The sequence below is a fragment of the Phocoena sinus genome, chromosome 3 (assembly GCF_008692025.1).
Source record: "Phocoena sinus isolate mPhoSin1 chromosome 3, mPhoSin1.pri, whole genome shotgun sequence".
Taxonomy (NCBI): Eukaryota; Metazoa; Chordata; class Mammalia; order Artiodactyla; family Phocoenidae; genus Phocoena; species Phocoena sinus.
Window position 1 is genome coordinate 3529090 of NC_045765.1, and position 20676 is coordinate 3549765.

The 20676-nt window shown below is 56.7% G+C and overlaps 1 protein-coding gene across 3 annotated transcripts; it reads left to right on the plus strand.

Moving 5' to 3' along the window:
• Positions 1 to 2297: 2297 nt before the first annotated feature.
• HDGFL2 (HDGF like 2) lies at positions 2298 to 20672 on the plus strand. Of its 3 annotated transcripts, none has more exons than XM_032628164.1 (16): positions 2298 to 2465; positions 4882 to 4958; positions 5053 to 5191; positions 10588 to 10779; positions 14368 to 14484; positions 14609 to 14680; positions 15283 to 15439; positions 15551 to 15626; positions 15699 to 16008; positions 17089 to 17192; positions 18078 to 18151; positions 18286 to 18356; positions 18717 to 18818; positions 19024 to 19216; positions 19906 to 20038; positions 20363 to 20672. In XM_032628164.1, the coding sequence occupies exons 1-16, from the start codon at positions 2394 to 2396 to the stop codon at positions 20463 to 20465; spliced, it is 1992 nt and encodes a 663-aa protein (XP_032484055.1). In that variant the 5' UTR covers positions 2298 to 2393; the 3' UTR covers positions 20466 to 20672. The 3 variants fall into 3 exon arrangements, with proteins under 3 accessions (XP_032484055.1, XP_032484057.1, XP_032484056.1); XM_032628166.1 differs by having other exon boundaries at positions 20366 to 20664; XM_032628165.1 differs by having other exon boundaries at positions 15286 to 15439; positions 20363 to 20664.
• Positions 20673 to 20676: the final 4 nt, after the last annotated feature.

The window sequence follows — 20676 nt, forward strand, 5'->3', positions numbered from 1 at the left end:
CATAGAGTATGTGATCTTATGTCTGGGTTTTTTCACTGAGTATAATGTTTTGGAAGTTAATCCCTGTTGTAGTGTGTATTGGTCCTTCGTTTCTTTCTCTTGCTGAAGAGTCAGCAGTAAAATTCATCATCAGGATATACCACATTTCGTTTATCCATTTATCCATAGATGGCCATTTGGGTTATTTCCCCTTTTTGGTTTTTGTGAATAATGCTGTTATGACTATTAGTTGTATAAATTTTGGTGTGGATGTTTGTTTTCATTTCTCTTGGGTAGATACATAGAGTTGGGATTACTGGTTCATATGGTAAGTCTTTGTTTAACTTTGTAAAAAAAAACCCTGCCTTTTTGAGATGTATTTCACATGCATAAGGATGTTTCTTGAGATTAAAGTATTATCGCTGTACCCTGTGATCAAATCCCTCCAGGTTTTTTTCCCCCAAGAAGTTAAAACCCAAGCGTGTTACTGATATTCACAAGGCATACGATAGGTCCTTAACGGACCCTTTTGCTATCCGGTCTGCCCTAAATGCCCTCCCAGCGCCCACCTCCCTACCTGGACCTATTTCTAGTCATCTTTGAACTCTCTGGTTAAACTACTATCTCCTCCAGAAAATACTTCTGTTCCCCCATGATAGACGAAGCCTCTGGCATTACTCAGCTTTTTTTTTTCTTTTTCCTTTTTTTAAAAAATTGAAGTATAGTTGATTGACAATGTTGTGTTAATTTTTGCTGTACAACAAAGTGATTCAGTTATACATATACATACATTATTTTTTATGTTCTTTTCCGTTATGGTTCATCACAGGATGTTGAATATACTTCCCCGTGCTATAAAGTAGGACCTTGTTGTTTTATTCAGCTCTTTCTTCTTTTTTTAAAAAAATAAAATTATTTATTTAATTTATTTATTATTTCTGGCTGCGTTGGGTCTTCGTTGCTACTCTACGTTGCGCTGCATGGGCTTCTTCTCACTGCAGTGCCTTCTCTTTTTGCGGAGCATGGGCTCTAGGCACACGGGCTTCAGTAGTTGTGGCACGCTGGCTCAGTAGTTGTGGAGCCCACGCTTATTTGCTCCGCTGCATGTGGGATCTTCGCGGACTACGGCTCGAACCCGTGTCCCCTGTATTGGCAGGCGGATTCTTAACCACTGCGCCACCAGGAAAGCCCAATTCAGCTCTTTCTTAAGCATCCTATTTTACTCAGAGTTCCTTCCCTGGGTCTTAATTACAAAGAAATTAACATTTCTTTCCCCTGCAGACGTTGGATACTTCAGGAGCCGGAGTAACAGCACCTAAGTACTTCCAGTATTTTCTGCTGCCAGGCACAGTTTCCAGCGCCTTAGGGGCGGTGATGTCATTTAATTCTTACTCCCCTATAAGATCTGTACCATTATGAGTCCCGTTTTACAGGTTGGGAGACTGAGGCAGAGGTTACCTAACTTGGCCAGGCAGTGCTCAATACATTTTTCTCGACTGAATAAGTATGTATATTGGGTATTTTGTGGCTCTGGCATATGGTGCTCAATGGTGTCGTGAGTGAAGAAATAAGTGTTTTGTGAATTTTTTGGCTGTTTATCCTCAGACCCCCACATGACCAGTCCCTACCCCTAAGCCCCGCCCCCTCGAGCAGGCAACGGCGCGTCCCTATTTTGAGTTGAACCTTGTCTCTTGCGATATCCAATGGCGGACAGCCGCTTAAGCCTTTCCTCCTGTGATAGCTAATGCCGGTTCTCTACCTTGAGCCGCTCCTCTCGTGGTACCCAATGCCCTTCAGCTCTATATTATGCCCCTCCTCCCAGGAGCGGGAGGCTATCAATGACGCGCCCCCTACAGTGACGCGCCCCCTACAGTGATTGGGCCTTCTTTCCTGTGGTAATCCAATAGCATGTTTCCTACTTAAGGCCCCTCCTCCTGTGGCGTTCTATGGCCCGCCCCTCTACCCTAAGCCCGGCCCCGAAGGAGCCTGGCTGCCTGCCTCTTCTCTCCCAGAGCGCCTGTTTCTCTCCTCCTACCTTTCCTCTTTCACCTCCCTTAACCTCCGTCCCCTCCCGTTAGGCTTCTGGGTCACGCCCCCTTGGCTCTACCCGTTATCCAATCCCGTTAACTTGCTCAGCTCCAACCCCTCTTCTCATTGGTCCCCCTGCTCCTCTATCCCCCGCACGTGGTCCTGAGCGACGGCGTCGCCCGCCCGTGACGGCTGGAAGGCGGGACTTCCGGCGAGGGGCAGGCCAATAAACACGCTCCGACCCGCTACCTAGGCCGTCGCCCCCGCCCCCTCGGCGCCCTGTTCCCGCCCCCGGCTTCGCCTCCCCTTGCCGCCGCTGCTGCCGCCGCCGCCGCCGCTGCCCGTGCCGCTGCCGCTTCCCGCGGCCTGGGTCTCCCGCCGCCAGCATGCCGCACGCCTTCAAGCCCGGGGACTTGGTGTTCGCCAAGATGAAGGGCTACCCGCACTGGCCGGCCCGGGTGAGGCCGCGAGGGAGATGGGCCAGGCGACGGGGGGTTGGGGGTGGGGTGGGGCAGTAGGGGCCCCGGGCCTGAGGGACCCGCGCTCCCGGGGTCTGGGGGACTCCGGGCCCGAGGAACCCGCGCGCCTGGGGTCTGGGGGGACCCGGGCCTGGGGGACTCGCGTGCCTGGGGGTCTGGCGGTCCTCGGCCTGAGGAACCCTCGGGCGGGGATTGTGCGGGAACCTGGGCCAGGAGCGGTCCCGGGCCTGAGCAACCCGCGCGCTGGAGGTGCGGGGGGCCCCGAGCCTGGGGGACCCGCTCTGCGGGTCCCAGAGCCGAGGGGTATGGGGTTGAGGGACCTGGGGCCTGAGGAGCCAGGGTTCAAATCGGAAGGAGTTTGGTGGGTGTGAGGGGAGCTGAGGAATCTGGTATTTGAGAAGAGGGTTCAAACGAATGGGAAGGAGGTTCTCCGGGCTGAAGGACCTCTTTATGGGGGGCATCAAGAAGCCAAGCTCTGAGGGGCTGGGGGTCCTCAGCCACGTATGAAGGGGGCCTAGGGATAAGGGCTCCAGTAAGGGAGAATGGTTGAGGGTCAAGGTTGAGAGGTGCTCAGCAGGACCAGGGCTGGAAATAGGGCTGGGTGCTGTGTTCACAAGGTCGCTGGAGCTGAGGGGACTGGATCTGAAAATGTGGGGCATCAGAGACCGGAGATTGGAATAAGACTTGTTTGGGGGATCCTGGGGACTGGTGCCGCCCGTCCCCCAGGGCTCCCCCGCCAGACCCTGGTGGAGGAAGCTGGTGGGGGCACAGGGTGGAGGGAGGGCTTGGGGTGGGTGGAGGGAGGGCTTGGGGTGGGTGGAGGCATGCTTGAATCAGAGGCCAGCCACGGGGACTCAAGCTGGAAAGAGAGAGCCCCTGAGGGAGGGGGCTGGGCCCAGGGGACTTTAGGGATCCCCTCTGGAGGAAGCTGGGATCCAGAGAACCCAGATGATTCGAGGGGTCCAGTTCTGAAGGGAGTCTTGAGCGTGAGTCTCAGAACTGCAGAGTGGAGTTTCAGGCACTGTCTGTGGGGCAGGCCAGTGTGGAGGAGGGACCAGGAGGTTGTTGCCATCCCCAGGTCTACGTTGCCCCAGGACTGAGGTTGGTGGAATATGCATGTTAGGACTGAAGGAATTTGGAGGGGGAGGCAGTAGAAGCATGAAGCTGAAGGCTCGGCTGGAACACAAGGAGCTCAGGAGTTGCCTGGGCAGTATTGTGGGGTGCCTGGCGATTTCATCCTCGTTCCCTGCCAGACCCTCCTCCCTCTGGGTGGAAGTAAGCAGGAGGGCATCACACAGAGCTGGGCGTTTGGTTGCAGAGAAGCCGCCACAGGATGCCAGGAGTGGGCTCAGGGACTGCTAACTAGGCAGCCCTGAGCGTGGTCCTTAACAGGTGCTGCCGCTGAGATGTCTGTGCCTCAGGCTCAGAGGCGGGTCCTGGGTGAGGTCAGAGCAGAAGCGGGCCTGGAAGGCATGGCAGGCTGGTCCTCAGGGTGATGGAGTTTGGGGATGCGTCTGTGCAGGAGCGGGATGCTTGGGATGGGTGTTTGGGGCCCAGGGCCCAAGGACTTTGAAAAGTAGCCCAGAGAACTGAGGAAGGAAGCTGGGTGAGAGGGGCAGGGAAGGTTCCAGCAGCTCCCAGGCTTTGAAGAGGACGGGAAGGAATTAATGGGGACCAGAGAACCCACCCTAACCTGATTTGCTCGGGCTTACTTTCTTGGAAGCACCAGAGTGATAAAACTTTACGGGCACTTCCCTTCCTCCCAGAGTACCAGCTTCTCCCTCTCCTCCGCGCCCCACTCCAGCTGGCTCTCTTAAGCCCAGAATGCTTCCAAGCACCTGATTGGAAGGGAAGGGGCTGCTAGCCTCCTGTGGGGAGATGACTGACAGCTGCTGGAGCCCATGGGCCTATAGGGAGAGGGTGGGACTTCCTGGATGCTCGGGGCCTGTCTCCTGCAGCCCACCCCCCACCCTCTGCATCCTTGGAGCTGCCAGCTGCAGCCTCTGGTAGACTGATCACCGATTGCCTCTTTGCGGGAGGGGGTCCCGTGGGAGAGTCCTGGGAGTTCACGGAAGCTGGGCTTGGCCCCAGCCCCTGGCTGCTCAGAGGACCGTATTTGGCTTTGCCCAGGTGAAATACCTACCTTGGGGGAAGAGAGAGCACCCTGGGGGGAGCGGACAGGTATGCAATTGGCGGGGGGGGGGGGGGGGGCACGTTGCACAGAAGAAGGCAGATGCCTAATTGGAAGGTGATGCGTCTTCCTCTGTTGAAGGCTCCCCTCCTTCCAGCGTGCTTTCCCCCAAGTAACTTGGCTGTTTTCCTGGTCACTTCCTGGGTCAGTGGGTGAAGCTGTCCCCAACCCCCCAGCCACCCCCTGACTGGCCTATCACTGCAGATCGATGACATCGCCGACGGTGCCGTGAAGCCCCCGCCCAACAAGTACCCCATCTTCTTCTTTGGTACCCACGAAACGTAAGTGTCCCCCGCTGGGGGTGGATTTTTCCCAGCTGTTGCCTCCCGGGGTGGCCTGGCTCACCTGGGCTCGGCCCGTGGTTCTTTTCTCCAGAGCCTTCCTGGGACCCAAGGACCTGTTTCCCTACGACAAATGTAAAGATAAGTACGGGAAACCCAACAAGAGGAAAGGCTTCAATGAGGGCCTGTGGGAGATCCAGAACAACCCCCATGCCAGCTACAGTGCTCCTCTGGTGAGTCGGTGCCGGGGGTGGGAGGCTGGCGGGGGTCAGCGGAGCCCAGGTGAAGCAGGCACTCGAGCACGCTGAGCACCAGAGGTGGTCTTAGCTTGTCCCACAGAGAAAGGAGAGGCCTCTGGGACAGGGCTCCTCCTGCTGGGCGCCGCTGTTGTTTGGGGCCTCATCATTCTCCGGGAGGGCGGTCCTGGGCACTGTCGGGGTTGGAGCAGCATCCCTGGCCCCACCCACTCGATGCCAGGAGCTCCTTCTTTACCCAGTTGTGACAACCAAACATGTCTGCAGACATTGCCGAGTGTCGGGTGGAGGGGTGCAGGATCCCCCCTGGTGAGACCCACTGCTCTAGGATTAGCCTAAATGTGAAACAGCATCGTTAGAGCTCCTAAGAAACCTTTTGTTTCTAAGGAGAAAAATTTTTTTCCTTTCAGTAACACCCTTTCCTTCCCCCATTACTGCCAGATTTCAAACTCAGAAAAAGGTTGTAGTTAGTAGACGTGAGAGCTCTTGCTCAGGTGGGAAAGAAGTGCTAAGAGTCAGAGATGACATTCTCAGTGGCAAATCAGTGTCTGGAAACATTCAGGGAAAAAAGGGAATTTAGAGAAGTTGAAGTTAAATTCGTAAAAAAGCCGTGGAAAGCTGAGGAAGGATGGCAGAGGGGTGCCTTGCTCTGGGTGTTTTGGGGCGAGGTGCAGACAAGGGGAGTCGTGGGGAGGTGGAGTAGCCTGGCCTCAGCAGGGGTGGGCTCCAGGTGGGCTCCAGGTGGGCCGGGAGACCTGGCAAATTGACTGCAGAGCTCGGAGCTCTGCTGTTAGGGAAGAAACGGACTTGCCGCGTGGTCTGTGGGCGGGGAAGCGGGAGTCGGAGAGGGTCTGGTTTGTGTGAGAGAAGGACCGAGTAGTTTTGTAGCATCTGGTCCTGCTTGAGAACTCGGGGTCTCAAGATGGTCTGGGTGTGCCTCTCCTGTGCCTTCCATCTACCCACCGACCCGGCAAACACTCCTGTGTAGACCCTGGCTGCACGCATGCCATGTGCTGCACTAGGGACCAGGAATCCTAGGTGATGCAGACACGCCTCTTGCCTTCTGGGAGCTCACAATCTAGAACCTGGGGTCCGTTCGAGAGCTCTCTCCAGTGCTGAGGGTTTGGCAGCCTCTTCTCAGGGGTCCAGGCCCACGTTTCATGTGTGTGGTGCCTTTTACCTCCCGTGATGGGTCTGGGAGATGGACGTTCCCCCTGCTTTGGTCCCCACCGTCTCTTCAGGCTTTGCACATTTCCCACTTGGGTAAACGGATCGGAAGTTGCTGAAGGTAGCTGAGTTTCATGAGACCGTATTCTGGCCCCAGCTCAAGTGCTGGTTAGTCTCATCCTAAGCTTATTGCCTCCTGGTGAATCATACACCATTTAATGTTTATTACTCACCCTCAGCCTGTGAAGTACCGTGTAGATGCCTGCCCTCAAGGAAATGAAACTCAAAAATGGTGTAACCTTGACATTAAACCCGCCCCATACAGACTCCCCAGGTTGAGAAGTAGGTATAGGTGTGAGAGCATATTACTGCTGTTTGGTTCTCTGACCCATCTGTGCCTCCAAAAGAACATTGGGTTAAAAATGCAGATCCCTGGGCCCCACCCCAGAGGTTTAGGTGTGGTAGTTTAGGGCTGAGGCCTGGGCACCTTGAGGTGGTTCATCCCCCGAGTTATCTAGATGCTTCTGATGGAGCCAGTCCACAGCAGGCTTTTGGAAGCACCGCTTGGAGGGTGCCCGGGCAGTCTGTCTTTTCATCCTATAAGGTTTTACTTTAGTTTTACGTTTCGAGTGGGAGTACAGACTCCTGGTACAAGACTGAAAAGTACAAAAGGGCATACGGTGAGGGATCAGCCCTGCCTCGCGGCCGTTCTGTTTAAGTTTCCTCTCAAGGTAGCCCTAGCTACCAGTTCCTTGTGTGTCCTTCCAAGATTCTTTGTTCACGTAAAACCCTACATAGCTTGCTTTTTTGAAGCATGTAATGCTCCACTTGGCTTTATTCCCCCAATTGGTCTCCCTCGTCTGTGCAGAGAACAGCTTTATTCTTTTTGACAGCCTTAGCTCACTGTGCTCCCACCAGGAGCGTACGGCAGGGCCTGTTCCCGCACCCTCCTGCCAAGCCAGGAAGTGGAAAAACGCTATCTCAGTGCGGTTCCAGCTATATCCAGTAATCCCGAGATGGGCTGGGTAGATGGAATCTTTTCCGTCTTACAGCTGAGCACGCTGAGGCCTGGAGTGTTTGCTTGATTGCCGGGAAGCACCCAGCTGGAACGTGAGGCCTCAGAGACCTGGACCAGGGTTTTTCAACTTCTCTCCCTCTCCGTGGGGCGTCCTAGGCACTGTGGGCTGTTGAGCAGCATCCCTGGCCCCGCCCACTCGATGCCAAGACACCCTCCCCCCCCCAGCATCTTGAAAATTTGAATGTCTAGACATTGCTAAATGCCTCCTCGGGGAAAGAATCATCCCTTGTTGAGAAGGATTGACCTAGAAGGATCCCAGTTGATACATCCTCGTGACCTGATAGAGGAGGTAAAGGGACCTGTCCCAGTAGCTGGTTCGAGCTGAGCTGGAACTAAAACCCAGGCCTCCCGTCTCCCATGCTGAAGTTCTTTTCTGGTCGGTACAAGCCAGGTGGGGTCCTGGAGGGGCAGGTGGGCATGGAGAAGGACCTCTACACATGGATCCTGGGGTAAGAGCCCTGCTGTGTGGATGCGTGGACCTGGGTTCGAGGCCTGGCTCTTCCTCCTGTTCACCGTGTTCTTTGGGGTTTGATTGACGTCACCTCTCGGAGCCTCAGTTTCCTCATCTAAAACAGAGGCTTAGGGTACGACAAGCTCTCATGGGGCTGTCGGGGGAACACGGTGAGCCAGTGCACATCAGGCACCCGGCACAGGGGTGCAAGGTATTGGGGACCGAGGAGGCCAGGCTGGGCCTGACCTTCCCTTTCCACCTCTGTCACCCTCCCGACCCATTAAGACAGTGAGAGGGGGCTTCCCTGGGGCTCCAGGGGTTAAGACTCTGCACTCCCAATGCAGGGGACACGGGTTCGATCCCTGGTCGGGGAACTAAGATCCCGCATGCCGCGCCGTGAGGCCAAAAAAAAGAGACAGTGAAAGAGACCAACACTCATCACTCATCTCACTCAACCAGTGGGTCTCGGGATGGTTGCAGGTCAGCTGGCTCTTGGCCTTTATTTCCTGGTTCCTCTCTGAGCCACCAATGTTCCTGTCCTCCAGATGTCTCCATGGGGATCGGATTTCCCAAAACTTTTGCTGGCAGGTAGTTAGGTCTCATGGGGTGAGCCCAGGAGATGCAGAGTTCCTGGCTTTATCCCCAAAGCACAGTGCGGGGCAAGTCACTTACCTTCCCGGAGACCTTGTTTCCCCACTTATGGAACATGCCCACTCGTCCCAGTCGCCTCCCCGGCTGTCGAGGCGCACATCTGGCCACAGTTGGTTGAGCGCTTAGCAGAAGCAAGCCGGGGTTTGTAACAGGCAGTAGCTGTGTCCAGTGGGCCAGGCTTCAGGGCCCAGCAGAGCTGGCTTGCACCCCAGCTCTGTCGCTTAGTCGCCGTGTGATCTGGCTCCATCACGCCGCCTTTTGCCTCGTCTGCAGAGTGAGAATGACAGCTCCCCACATGTTACACGGAGAGAGATGATTCCTCGTGTCTGCTAGCTCTCACTGCCACGAGGCTGACTCCGTTCCTCCCGCAGACAATCAGCAGGGTCCTGGACCCTCCATTTAGTCATTCACACTGCTGTTTCCCCCGTGAAGAACCGGGGATGTCCTTTCCCTTCTCCACTCACCAGGGGTGCCCCAGAGAAAAGTGACACCCCGGAGGAGAGGCATGAGGGAAATCCACCTGACAGTCTGATGGTTCTCTCTCAGTGTTTCAGGTTTGGGGCTTCACCTACTTCGTGTGGCACTTTTTACCCTTTTTTTTTTTTTTTTTAAATTTTTGGCTGTGCCACACGGCATGCCAGATCTTAGTTCCCCAACCAGGGATTGAACCCATGCCCCCTGCAGTGGAAGCATGGAGTCTTAACCACTGGACCAGCAGGGAATTTCCCTGTGTCATATTTTAGATCCCACATATAAGTGATACTGTACGGTATTTGTCTTTCTCTTTCTGACTTACTTTGCTTAGTATGATCATCTCTAGGTACATCCATGTTGCTGCAGATGGCATTATTTCATTCTGTTTTACGGCTGAGTAATAGTCCAATGTGTATACGCACCACATCTTCTTTATCCATTCATCTGTTGATGGACATTTAGGTTGTTTCCGTGTCTCGGTTATGGTAAATAGTGCTACTGTGAACATAGAGGTGCGTGGATCTTTTCGAATTACAGTTTTCTCTGGACATATGCCCAGGAGTGGGATTGCTGGATCATGTGGTAGCTCTATTCTTAGTTTTTTGAGGAACCGCCATATTGTTTTCCATGTTGGCTGCAACCACTTTACATTCCCCCCCACCACAGTGTAAGAGGGTTCCATTTCCTCCACACCCCCTCAACTCTGGTCTGCTCACATGGCCGTGGTCGGTCTCCCACTAGATTGTAAGCTCCCCAGGGGCAGGGCCATGTCTGGGCGCTCCCACCTCCCTAGCACAGTGCCTGGCACCTGGCTGCTGCTCACAGACGGCAACTGAGTGTGCAGACAAGACCGGCACGCGGCTAGCACCGAAGAAGTGCAATCTACGTGTCTGCTATTTTTGCGGCTGTTAGTGCCTGAGCAGGCATTGTGGCTAAAACAGAAACAGAAGTGCCTGGAAGTTCGCGCCCAGAGGTCCTGTCCTAGCTCATTTTCCTCCTCATTAGTAATTGTAGTAATAATCATGTTTACAAAAAGCAAACCTCAATGGACCTCCTGCCAGTCTGGGCACTGTCCTCAGTACATGCCACTTCTGTCTCACCCTCGCCACAGCCCTGTGAGGCCAAAGTGGTGTCAGCCCCGTTGCTCAGATGGGGGATGAGGCACACAGGGGCTTAAGTCACTGGCCCAGGGTCTGCCCTCAGATCCTGCAGTGCTTGAATCCTAGCGGCTAGCCCACACATGCCCATCTCGCCCTGCCTCATCAGTCCTCAGAGCTTTCTGTTTTGTTTTGTTTTTTAATATTGTTTGGCCGTGCCGCACGGCGTATGGGATCTTAGTTCCCCTACCAGGGATTGAACCCACGCTCCCTGCATTGGGAACACAGTGTCTTAACCACTGGACCGCCAGGGAAGTCCCCCTTGGAGCTCTCTGAGCCTCAGTTCACGCATTTGGAGAGCGAGCAGGCCAGACCCTGACACTTGAGACCCGGCCAGTGGCTGCTGCCCTGTGGGCCACGCCTGGTGGTGACCTGCTGTCTCTGTCCCCACCCCCAGCCGGTGAGCTCCTCCGACAGTGAGGCCCCTGAAGCCGATCCGGCAGTTGGCAGTGAGGACGACGAGGACCGGGGGGTCATGGCGGTCACAGCCGTGACCGCTGCAGCCGCCAGCGACAGAATGGAGAGTGACTCGGACTCGGACAAGAGCAGTGACAACAGCGGCCTCAAGCGGAAGGCAGTGGCCTTGAAGGTAGGAGCGCGGGGGTGGGGCGGGCACAGCCGGCCTGTGGGGGGCTGTGGCCCTCCCTGCTCCCTCCACAGGTTCCGTCTGGCCGTCTGCTTTTCTCCTTCTCCGGCCTTTGCTTCTTTCAGTTTTTAGTACATTCACATAGTTGTGCCAGCATCCCCTCTGTCAGTTCTAGAACTTTCCATCACCCCAAAAAGAAACCCCGTCCTCACTGGCAGTCCCCCCACATCCCCACCTTCATTCCCTAGTACCTAGGAATCCGCCTCTGTGGAACTTGTCTGTTCTGGACGTTTCCCATCAGTGGAATCACACAGTGTGTGTCCTTCTGTGCTGGCTTCTGTCACTGAGCATCGTGTCCTCAGGGTCCATCCACGTGGTAGCAAGTGTCAGGGCTTCTCTCCTTTTCATGGCTGAGCGATATTCCCGGGTATGGCCCGACCACACTTTGTTTATCTGTCATCCGTTTATGGACGTTCGGGTTGTTTCCACTTTGGGGCCATCACAAATAACGCTGCTGGGAACATTCGTGTACAAGTTTTTGTGTGGATGTGAGTTTTGAGTTCTCTTGGAGAGATTCTCTTTCCTGCCTTTTTTCCCCTCTCCTCTGCCTTTTGACTGCTTCTGAATATTTCGGTGCACAATGAAAGGACCGGGACCTAGCAGCAAATTCTTTTGATAGAGTAAGGCATTGTTTTTATGATTTTTTTTTTTTTTTTTTGCGTTACGCGGGCCTCTCAATGTTGTGGCCTCTCCCGCTGCGGAGCACAGGCTCCGGACGCGCAGGCTCAGCGGCCATGGCTCACGGGCCCAGCCGCTCCGCGCCATGTGGGATCTTCCCGGACCGGGGCACGAACCCGTGTCCCCTGCATCGGCAGGTGGACTCCCAACCACTGCGCCACCAGGGAAGCCCTGTTTTTATGATTTTTAAAAATAACATTTGCTTTTGGTTCCATTTATAACAATAAGCCATGCTCATCGTAGATAAGTTAGAAGATGTGAAAAGCATAAAGAAGCCAGTGAAAAATGCCCGAACTATCTGAGGGGGTTTCTGTGCCAAAGACTAGAAACATCCTGATGTGTTTCTCTGTGATCTTGTGTGTGCCTCACAGGCGGGGTGGGTATGTAAAGTATGGAATTGGCAATCATGCACGTAATGTGTCTTGCTGTTTTTCCACCCAATAGATGAGCATTTCCTTGTCCTTAAACGTTATGATTATTTTTTAATATTTTATTTATTTATTTATTTGGCTGTGTCGGGTCTTAGTTGTGGCACGCGGGCTCTTCGTTGTGGCGTGCAGACTTCTCTGTAGTTGTGGCACGTGGGTTCAGTAGTTGCAGCACGTGGGCTCTCTAGTTGTGGCGTGTGCCGGCTCTAGAGCGTGCAGGCTTAGTTGCCCCGCAGCATGTGGCATCTTACTTCCCCGACCAGGGGTTGCACCCCCATCCCCTGCATTGGAAGGAGGATTCTTTTTTTTTCTTCTTCTTCTTTTTTCTTTTTTTCCTTTAACATCTTTATTGGAGTATAATTGCTTTACAATGTTGTGTTAGTTTCTGCTGTATAACAAAGTGAATCAGCTATATGCACACGTATATCCCCATATCCCCTCCCTCTTGCGTCTCCCTCCCACTCTCCTTATCCCACCCCTCTAGGTGGTCACAAAGCACCGAGCTGATCTCCCTGTGCTATGCGGCTGCTTCCCACTAGCTGTTTTATATTTGGTAGTGTATGTAAGTCCATGCTACTCCCTCACTTCGTCCCAGCTTACCCTTCCCACTCCCCGTGTCCTCAAGTCCATTCTCTACGTCTGTGTCTTTATTCCTGTCCTGCCCCTAGGTTCTTCAGAGCCTTTTTTTTTTTTTTTAGATTCCATATATATGTTAGCACACGGTATTTGTTTTTCTCTTTCTGACTTACTTCACTCTGTATGACCGATTCTAGGTCCATCCACCTCACTACAAATAACTCAGTTTTGTTTCTTTTCATGGCTTATTCCATTGTATATATATGCCACATCTTCTTTATCCATTCATCTGTCAATGGACACTTAGGTTGCTAGAAGGCAGATTCTTAGCCACTGGACCACGAGGGAAGTCCCTGGTATCGTTTAGAAGTCCCTGTTGTTTCTGTTTACAGTTACTGAAGGAGTTAGACAGAAATATCTTGAAAATAAATGGCCCCCCCATCCTACCCCTTAGGTATTAACCACTACTTGTAGGTCAGTATGTATTCAGGTTTTGTCTTTTTGGGTTTTTTGGCCAACTTTGCGTTAAATGAATATGTCATTATTACAACACCTTTCCCCCACACTAGGGAGGCATTTAGATGACCTCTTCCCTCGTAACCCAGCACCCTAGCTGGGAACACACCTATTGGTGTTCCTTTCCCCATTTTGGGGGGTGTGGCTATGGCTTTCTGCCAGGTCAGCTTTGTGCTCTCTCTCTCTAGTTAACGTTCTTTTGTCACTCTTTTTCTGTGTGTCCACCATCTCTTCACGTGGTCTCCCTCTGTGCATTTCTGTGTCCTAATCTCCTCTTCTTATAAGGACCCCAGTCATACTGGGTCAGGGCCACCCTAATACCTCATTTTACTTTAATTATCTCTTCAAAGACCCATCTCCAAATAGTCACATTCTGGGGTCCTGGGGGTCAGGTCTTCACTGTATGCGTTTTGGGGGAACACAGTGCAGCCCATCGTACCCTGGCCTTGGTCAGGCCCCGGAGGAGGTGAGATGCTCTCAGTAAGCGCTTGTGACAAGAACCAGCGAGTCTGGGCTGTAACGGGACAGAGGCAGAGGTGCGTCGTACCTAAACCCACACCCTGACGGGGAGGACCAGGCGTCAGTGGGCCGAGATCTGTGTCCAAAGCTCAGTCCTCTTTGCCTCCTCAGTTCTTCCTTTATACAGTTTCTTAAATTGGCTTCTTTGAGTGAGCATCTGGGAGTCTGTGAACCCCTGAAACCTAATTCGGAACTGTATGTATGTGTGTGTTTAAAAAATCTTTCTTATTGAGGTGAAATTCACATAAAAAAATTAACCGTTCTGAAACGTACAACTCAGTGGCATTTAACAGAAGTGGTGCAACCACCACCTCTATCTAGTTACAAAACATATGTGTATGTGTTTTTCTGGGGGAAGGATTCCTGGTTTGTATTCTTTATTTTTTTTAATTGTAGTAAAATACACACAACATGAAATTCACCATATTAACCATTTTTAAGCGCACAGTTCAGTAGCATTTTACATTCACATTGTTGGGCAACCATCCCTACCATCCATCTCCAGAACTATCTCATCTTCCCAAACTGAAACTCTGTCCCCATGAAACCCTGACTCCCCCTCCCCCTCCCCCCAGCCCCCACCATCTACTTCCTGTCTCTGTGGATCTGACTCTCTAGGGATCTCCTGTGAGTGAGATCACAAAGTATTTGTCCTTCTGTGTCTGGCTTCTTTCACTGAGCATCATGTCTTCTAGGATCAGTATCCCTGGTTTTTATCAGATTCTCAAAAGGGTCCCTGTCCTCCTCCCCCCAAAGTTTCCCGAGCACACGGGCTTTCTCAGTTGCTGATGTGTCCGGGCTGCTCCCCTTCCAGATGTCGGTCTCAAAACGAGCTCGAAAGGCCTCCAGTGACCTGGATCAAGCCAGCATGTCTCCATCTGAGGAGGAGAACTCGGAAAGCTCCTCCGAGTCAGAGAAGACCAGTGACCAGGTGAGCAGCTGGCCGGACCCTGGGCAGGCGCCCAGGGGGAGGGATGCATGGGGTGGGGGGGCGGGGGGGGGTGAGGGGTGGCCGGCCGGTGGGCAGCACGTCCAGCTCCCTTCTCTCTGCCCAGGACTTCACCCCCGAGAAGAAAGCCGTGGTCCGGGCCCCACGGCGGGGTCCCCTTCCAGGACGGAAGAAAAAGGTACGGGTGTTTTATTTTGTTCCCACACACCGGCCGGTGGAAGCTCCTCAAGCATCTCCCCACGGTCACCAGCCACTGTCTGAGGTCGGGGTCAGTCCGTTTTGGAGGAGGGGAGGCTGTAGGCCCCAGGGAGACGCCGGGGTCCGCTGACATCCGCCTCCACCTTCACTCATGGCTTTGGCCCATGGTTTCCAAGCGCCGTGTGCGCGGAGCACCTCCCCGGAGCAGGAGGCCGCTGCTGCCCCCGAGAGGGCCTTAGAAGCCGGTTTGGAAAACGGGATGCTGGCATCGGAGGGGGGCAAAGCACTCTGAGGGGCCCCATGAGAGAGAGAATGCACGCGTGTGCGCACCCGTGTGCAAGTGTGATGTATGTGCGTGTGTGTGTTGTGCGCAGGCAGGCATGTATGAGCGTGTACAAGTGTGTTGTGTGTATTGTGTGTACACAAGTATGTGTGCATGAGCGTGTGAGCGTGGGGTGTGTGTGTGTGTCTGGGGTTCTGGGCCAGAACGAAGGGTTGTGGGTTTGGGTGGGGTGGGGCGCTGCAGGCACGCCTGGGGTCACCCTCACCCTGGCTGCTCTCACCTCCCCGGGCCTCCCCCAGAAGGCGCCGTCAGCCTCCGACTCGGACTCCAAAGCAGAATCAGGCGGGGCCAAGGCTGAGCCTGCGGCCGTGGCGAGGTCGGTGTCCTCCTCCTCCTGCTCGTCCTCCTCCGACTCGGACGCTTCCGTAAAGAAGCCTCCTCGGGGCAGGAAGCCAGGTAGGCCGGCTGGGGGGTGCTGCCCTGGGCCTGCGCCTGGCCTGGCGGTGTGGGGGGGGAACTCCCACCGAGAGACGCCGGAGAGGCCACCCCGCCCCCGCTCTTCCATAGCCGAGAAGCCTCCCCCCAAGCCCCGTGGGCGGAAACCGAAGGCTGAGCGGCCACCGACCACCTCGAGCAGCGACAGGTGGGTGCGGGGCCCTCGGGGCGGGGGCGCGGGCAGGCCGGGACGGGAGCCCTAACCGGCCCGCACCCTCAGCGACAGCGACGAGGTGGACCGCATCAGCGAGTGGAAGCGCCGGGACGAGGAGCGGCGGCGCGAGCTGGAGGCGCGGCGGCGCAGGGAGCAGGAGGAGGAGCTGCGGCGGCTGCGTGAGCGCGAGAAGGAGGAGAAGGAGCGGCGGCGCGGGCGGGAGCGCGGGGAGGCGGCGCGTGCGGGCAGCGCCGGCAGCAGCGGCGACGAGCTCAAGGACGATGACGAGCCCGTCAAGAAGCGCGGCCGGAAGGGCCGGGGCCGGGGCCCCCAGTCCTCCTCCGACTCGGAGCCCGAGGCCGAGCTGGACAGAGAGGTGCGTCCGGCGGCGTCCGTGCAGCAGCCGTTGTGTGCGGGGCGCCAAGCGGTCAGGGAGACACAGAGAGCCCGCTGTTAAGGAGCTGACACTTGAGGGAGGGGGACGGGCAGCGGTCCACCTGAAGATGGTGTGTGGTGCCAAGGAGATGGAAGCCAGGGCGGGGTGTGAGCTGCGGGGGCGAGAGGGTTTCCATCGCAAAGAGGGCAGACCTCAGAGGCTTCAGGCTGGCAGCCGACCTTAAGTAAGGATCTGAATGAAGTGAGAAGATATCTTGGGGAGAGGCATTCCTGGCCGAGCGCACGGCCCGTGCAAAGGCCCTGGGGCAGGACCGTGCCTGGTGTGTTGGAGGAACAGCCAGGAGGCCCGTGTGTCTGGAGCAGAGTGAGCGAGGGAGAGAGAGGGAGGAGGGGAGGGCAGGGAGGAGAAGGGGTAGGTCGTACAGGGCCTTGTGGAGGACTTGGGCTGTTACCGCAAGGGAGGTAGGTGGGACCCTGGAAGGCTGTGGGCAGAGGAGGGGTGGGTGCTCACAGGTGCCCTCTGGCTGCTGCGGGGGAACGGCTTGTGGGGTAAGCATGGGAGCAGTTCGGCCTCTGGTGCATGTTGGTGGTGACCCTTAGCACCGTGTGTGACCGCAGGGCGTCAGCTCCCTGTCCTCCTGGCTCTCACAGGCCAGCCTGAGTCCAGGAATCCGAGCCCCCCGGGCCCATCGCCTTCTGGTCCGAGCCCAGGATCCCACTCGATAGGGGTGGGGGAGCCGAACAATGCCCTGTGCTCTCTCCACTGCTCTCCATTTTGTCACAAAAGGGGGACCAAGTTCCCTGGCACAGGTGGTGTGTTGCTTGGCAAGAGGAATGCAGTGGGGCTGCCCCACTGTTGGGTGATCCTTTCAGACCCTGAGAAGCTGCTGCCCGGGGGTGGACTGGACACGGGATCCATCCTGCCCAGTCTATCAGCTCCCATCAGGCGAAGGTGATAGCAGGGAATGTCACACTGTGTCTCTAAGGGAACAGCTCAGGGGTCTGGGGCAGCCCCACGCCGACTGCCGCTCCAGCCCCTCCCTTTCTCTGGTTGCTACAGGTGAAGAAATCAGCGAAGAAGTTGCACCTGCAAAGCACAGAGCCCGCGCGGAGACCCAGCCAGAAGGATAAGAGAGGGCGCCCCGAGGAGAAGCCCCGGGCCAGGTCCGTTCCCGCACTGCCACTCCTCGCATAGCCCCCTGGGGGTCCCCACATCTCAAGGAAGGGCCCCAGCTTCTGAATCCAGTCTTTGAGACTGAATCCAGTTGAAGTGTCTGGTTCTTGGGGCCCCATCAGGTTATGCAGGAGTCACTGCCAAGGTCTGTGGTCCTTCCCCAGAGTAGGCCTCTCCCCCCAGGGTGACCCTGCTCCCAGGGGACACCAGGCAGTGTCCTGGGACATCTGTGGTGGTCACGTGGGGGCGGTTCCTGGGATCCAGTGGGTGGAGCCAGGGAGGCCGCCCCTCTCCCCACAGTGCCCAGGATGGAGCCCCACAGAGGATGACCCGGCCCCCGTGTCGCCAGTGCTGAGGGGGCGAGACTGTCCCCAGACCAGTGGTTCTCAGGCCTTTTAAAGTCCAAGGCCCACTGAGGTGGGAGCACAGAGCCCATCTCCCTGCCCACTTTCTATGTGGAATCCCAGCCATCAGTAAACAAACCTGCCCCGTGGGAATATGGCAGCCAGGCTGCCGAGCAGGATGTAGAATCGAAGGCTCGGTGACATGCCAGCTGCCGTTTCCCAGCATCATATCAGAGTAACTCATGTGCTGGGGTCTACATAACTAGCCATTCACCCTTAACCACCTGTTTAAAAAAAAAAAAAAAAAAAATTCTGGGCTTTCACATTATTTACTTCCTAGAGGAAGGGTTATGTCTTGGGTCCCCTCGGGTGCTGCCCTAGACCAGGTCAGGCGGGCCTTGAGCCTCCTCCTCCCAGCCTCCCGGGCCTCCTGATGGTTTCCTTCTGCAGCGGCCATGGGTCCCCCCACAGGCCCCCGGCCCTCAGTGGGGGCATTGGTCAGGGGCCTTCTAAGGGCGCGACTCTCCACAGGCCCGCGAAAATGGAACGGACCCGGAAGCGGTCGGAAGGGTTCCCACCAGACCGGAAGGTTGAGAAGAAGAAAGGTGAGGGGCCAGCTGCCCAGCCCTGGTTGCAGCCTGAGGTCGCCGAACGGGAGGAGGGACGGCCCTGGAGGAGCCGGCTCCCATCACCAGGGACCCCGCTCAGGCCTGGGCACTGCCTTCTCTCTTGGCCACAGAACCTTCCGTGGAGGAGAAGCTTCAGAAGCTGCACAGCGAGATCAAGTTCGCCCTGAAGGTTGACAATCCGGTGAGACCTTCCTCGGGGTGCAGAGGTCATGTCTCAGTTCCCCTACCCCCTCATCGCTCGAGCTCCCTTAGAAGTCTGGGGACGCTGAGGCAAAGCCAGGCCGCACACGCAGGGCAGGGTCCTTGTTCACATGGGCGCCCACCAGATAAGGGCCCAGCTTGGCCTCCTGGGTGCAGTGCTCTGCGTTCCCACCAGGTGGTGCCACATGAGGCCCCAAGACCCCTCGAGTTCTGGGTGCTTCACCACTGTCCCCGGGGCTCCCTGTTGCTCAGCCCAGGGTGTCCTTCTCTGCCCTCTTGGGCCCCCTAGAACCCCCGCAGCTAGGTGCTGACCCTCCTCACTGCCCTTGCTGTCCTGTAGGATGTGAAGAGGTGTCTGAACGCGTTAGAGGAACTAGGGACCCTGCAGGTGACCTCACAGATCCTCCAGAAGAACACGGACGTGGTGGCCACGTTGAAGAAGGTGCGGCGGGAGCCCAGGGGTTGAAGGGGCTGGTGGTGGGGCTACGGGTCTGCTCGGGGCGCTGGGCTTCCGGCCACAGCCGCCTGTGGTCAGCGAGGAGGAAGCCATGCGCACGGGAGGCGCTGTGGGGTGCGGTGATGGGGGAGGGTCTCGGGCGGGGGGTGAGGAGGCTGCGCCCCCTGAGCCAGGCCTCTTGGTGGGCCAGATCCGCCGCTACAAGGCCAACAAGGAGGTGATGGAGAAAGCTGCGGAGGTCTACGCCCGGCTCAAGTCTCGGGTCCTGGGACCAAAGATCGAGGCTATCCAGAAGGCGACCAGAACTGGGCCGGAGAAGGCCGAGGAGATACTGGCCGGAGAGGAGGCCCCTGCGGAGAGGGCAGAGGACGAGGCGAGCACTGGTGAGGAGCTGGCGGGAGGGGCGCCGAGCAGACTGCCCAGGTGGCGCCATCTGTCGGCACTCGCTGCTCAGGCTGGCTGTGTCCCCAAGGCAGCTGGTGTCTGGGCCACACGCCCCTGTGCTGCTCATAGGCTCCATCCAGACCCTCAGAGCCAGGTAGCAGGGGAGGCTGTGTGTGTGTGGCCAGGTGCGCGAGCGTTTCTGGGATGGGCGGTCGCAGAGGTCTGGGAGGGGAGGGCCACAGGTGGGCTGAGAGGAGCAAGGGCGTCTGTGGCAGGGACAGTGGCTGCGGGGACAGGAGAGCGTTCCTTCCTGCTGGGGTCACGCGGTCCTGGTGAGACATGTTTGGAGCAGCCCTTAAGACCAGCACCGAGAGGGCTTAGCCGAAGCCGAGGCTGCCCGGGGGAGAGCACAGAGCGGGCGTCTCTCCTTACGTCTGTTTGGACACGGCCGTGGCAGGCTTTTCCCCAGTGTTGCCCACGGCCATTCGTTTACTGGCCCCTCCCATCTCCAGGCTGCGTGGACGGGCCAGGGGCCGGCTGGAGGAAGAGCCCCACGCGGCCGCGGCCCCCGTGTGTCCAGTGGCTCGGGGGTGCGGGTGAATTCAGGTGCACAGGCGGGTGCTCGCACGCTGCTCGCTCTCTGCAGGCAGATTGCCCCACAGCGTCCCACGAGCCTCTCTCCCCACAGATCTCTCGGCCCCTGTGAACGGCGAGGCGACGTCCCAGAAGGGGGAGAGCATGGAGGACAAGGAGCCGGAGGAAGGACAGAACTCAGAAGAGGGGCCAGGGGGCGGCTCCTCTGAAGATCCATCACACAACGAGTAAGTGTCGCTGGGGCCGCAGGCGCGACTTCCGGAGAAGGCAGCCCGGTGTCTGAGCTGCTCCCAGTTGGGTAAGGCCCGAGGGACATCAGTCTCCCGCACGCTGACTGACCCCCAGGCCCCTCGGAGGGAGCTCGGGGCCAGCCAGCCTGGGCCTGAGCTGTCGGAGGGTGGCTCCCTCCTGACACCCGCCACGGGAGCCGGGGCTGCAGGCAGGCAGGAGGAGGTTGGGGGGCGAGGGCTGTTGGTCTCTGTAGGTGGAAGGAAGGAGACAGACGGCGAGGGGCCTGCTCACCCCTGCCCGCCCGTGCTGTCCTCCACCAGCAGCGCGCGGGAGGGCCCCGACCTGGACGGGCCCGGGAAGGAGCGGCAGGAGCGAGAGAGGCTGCGGGTGGACTCGGAGTCCCTGGACGACGAGGACAGCTGAGCCGGGTGGCCCGTGGCCGGGCCCCGCCGCCACTCGCAGCTGCCCCGAGGCCTGCCTGGCTCCTTCCCGGCACCCAGGGAACAGAGAACTGTCGGGGAGACGCTGTGTTGTTCGTATTTGTCCCCCTGGGTTTTTTTTCTGCCTAAATTCTGTGATTTCCAACGGACATGAAATGACTATAAAGGGTTTTTTTAATGAAAAAAAAAAGTTG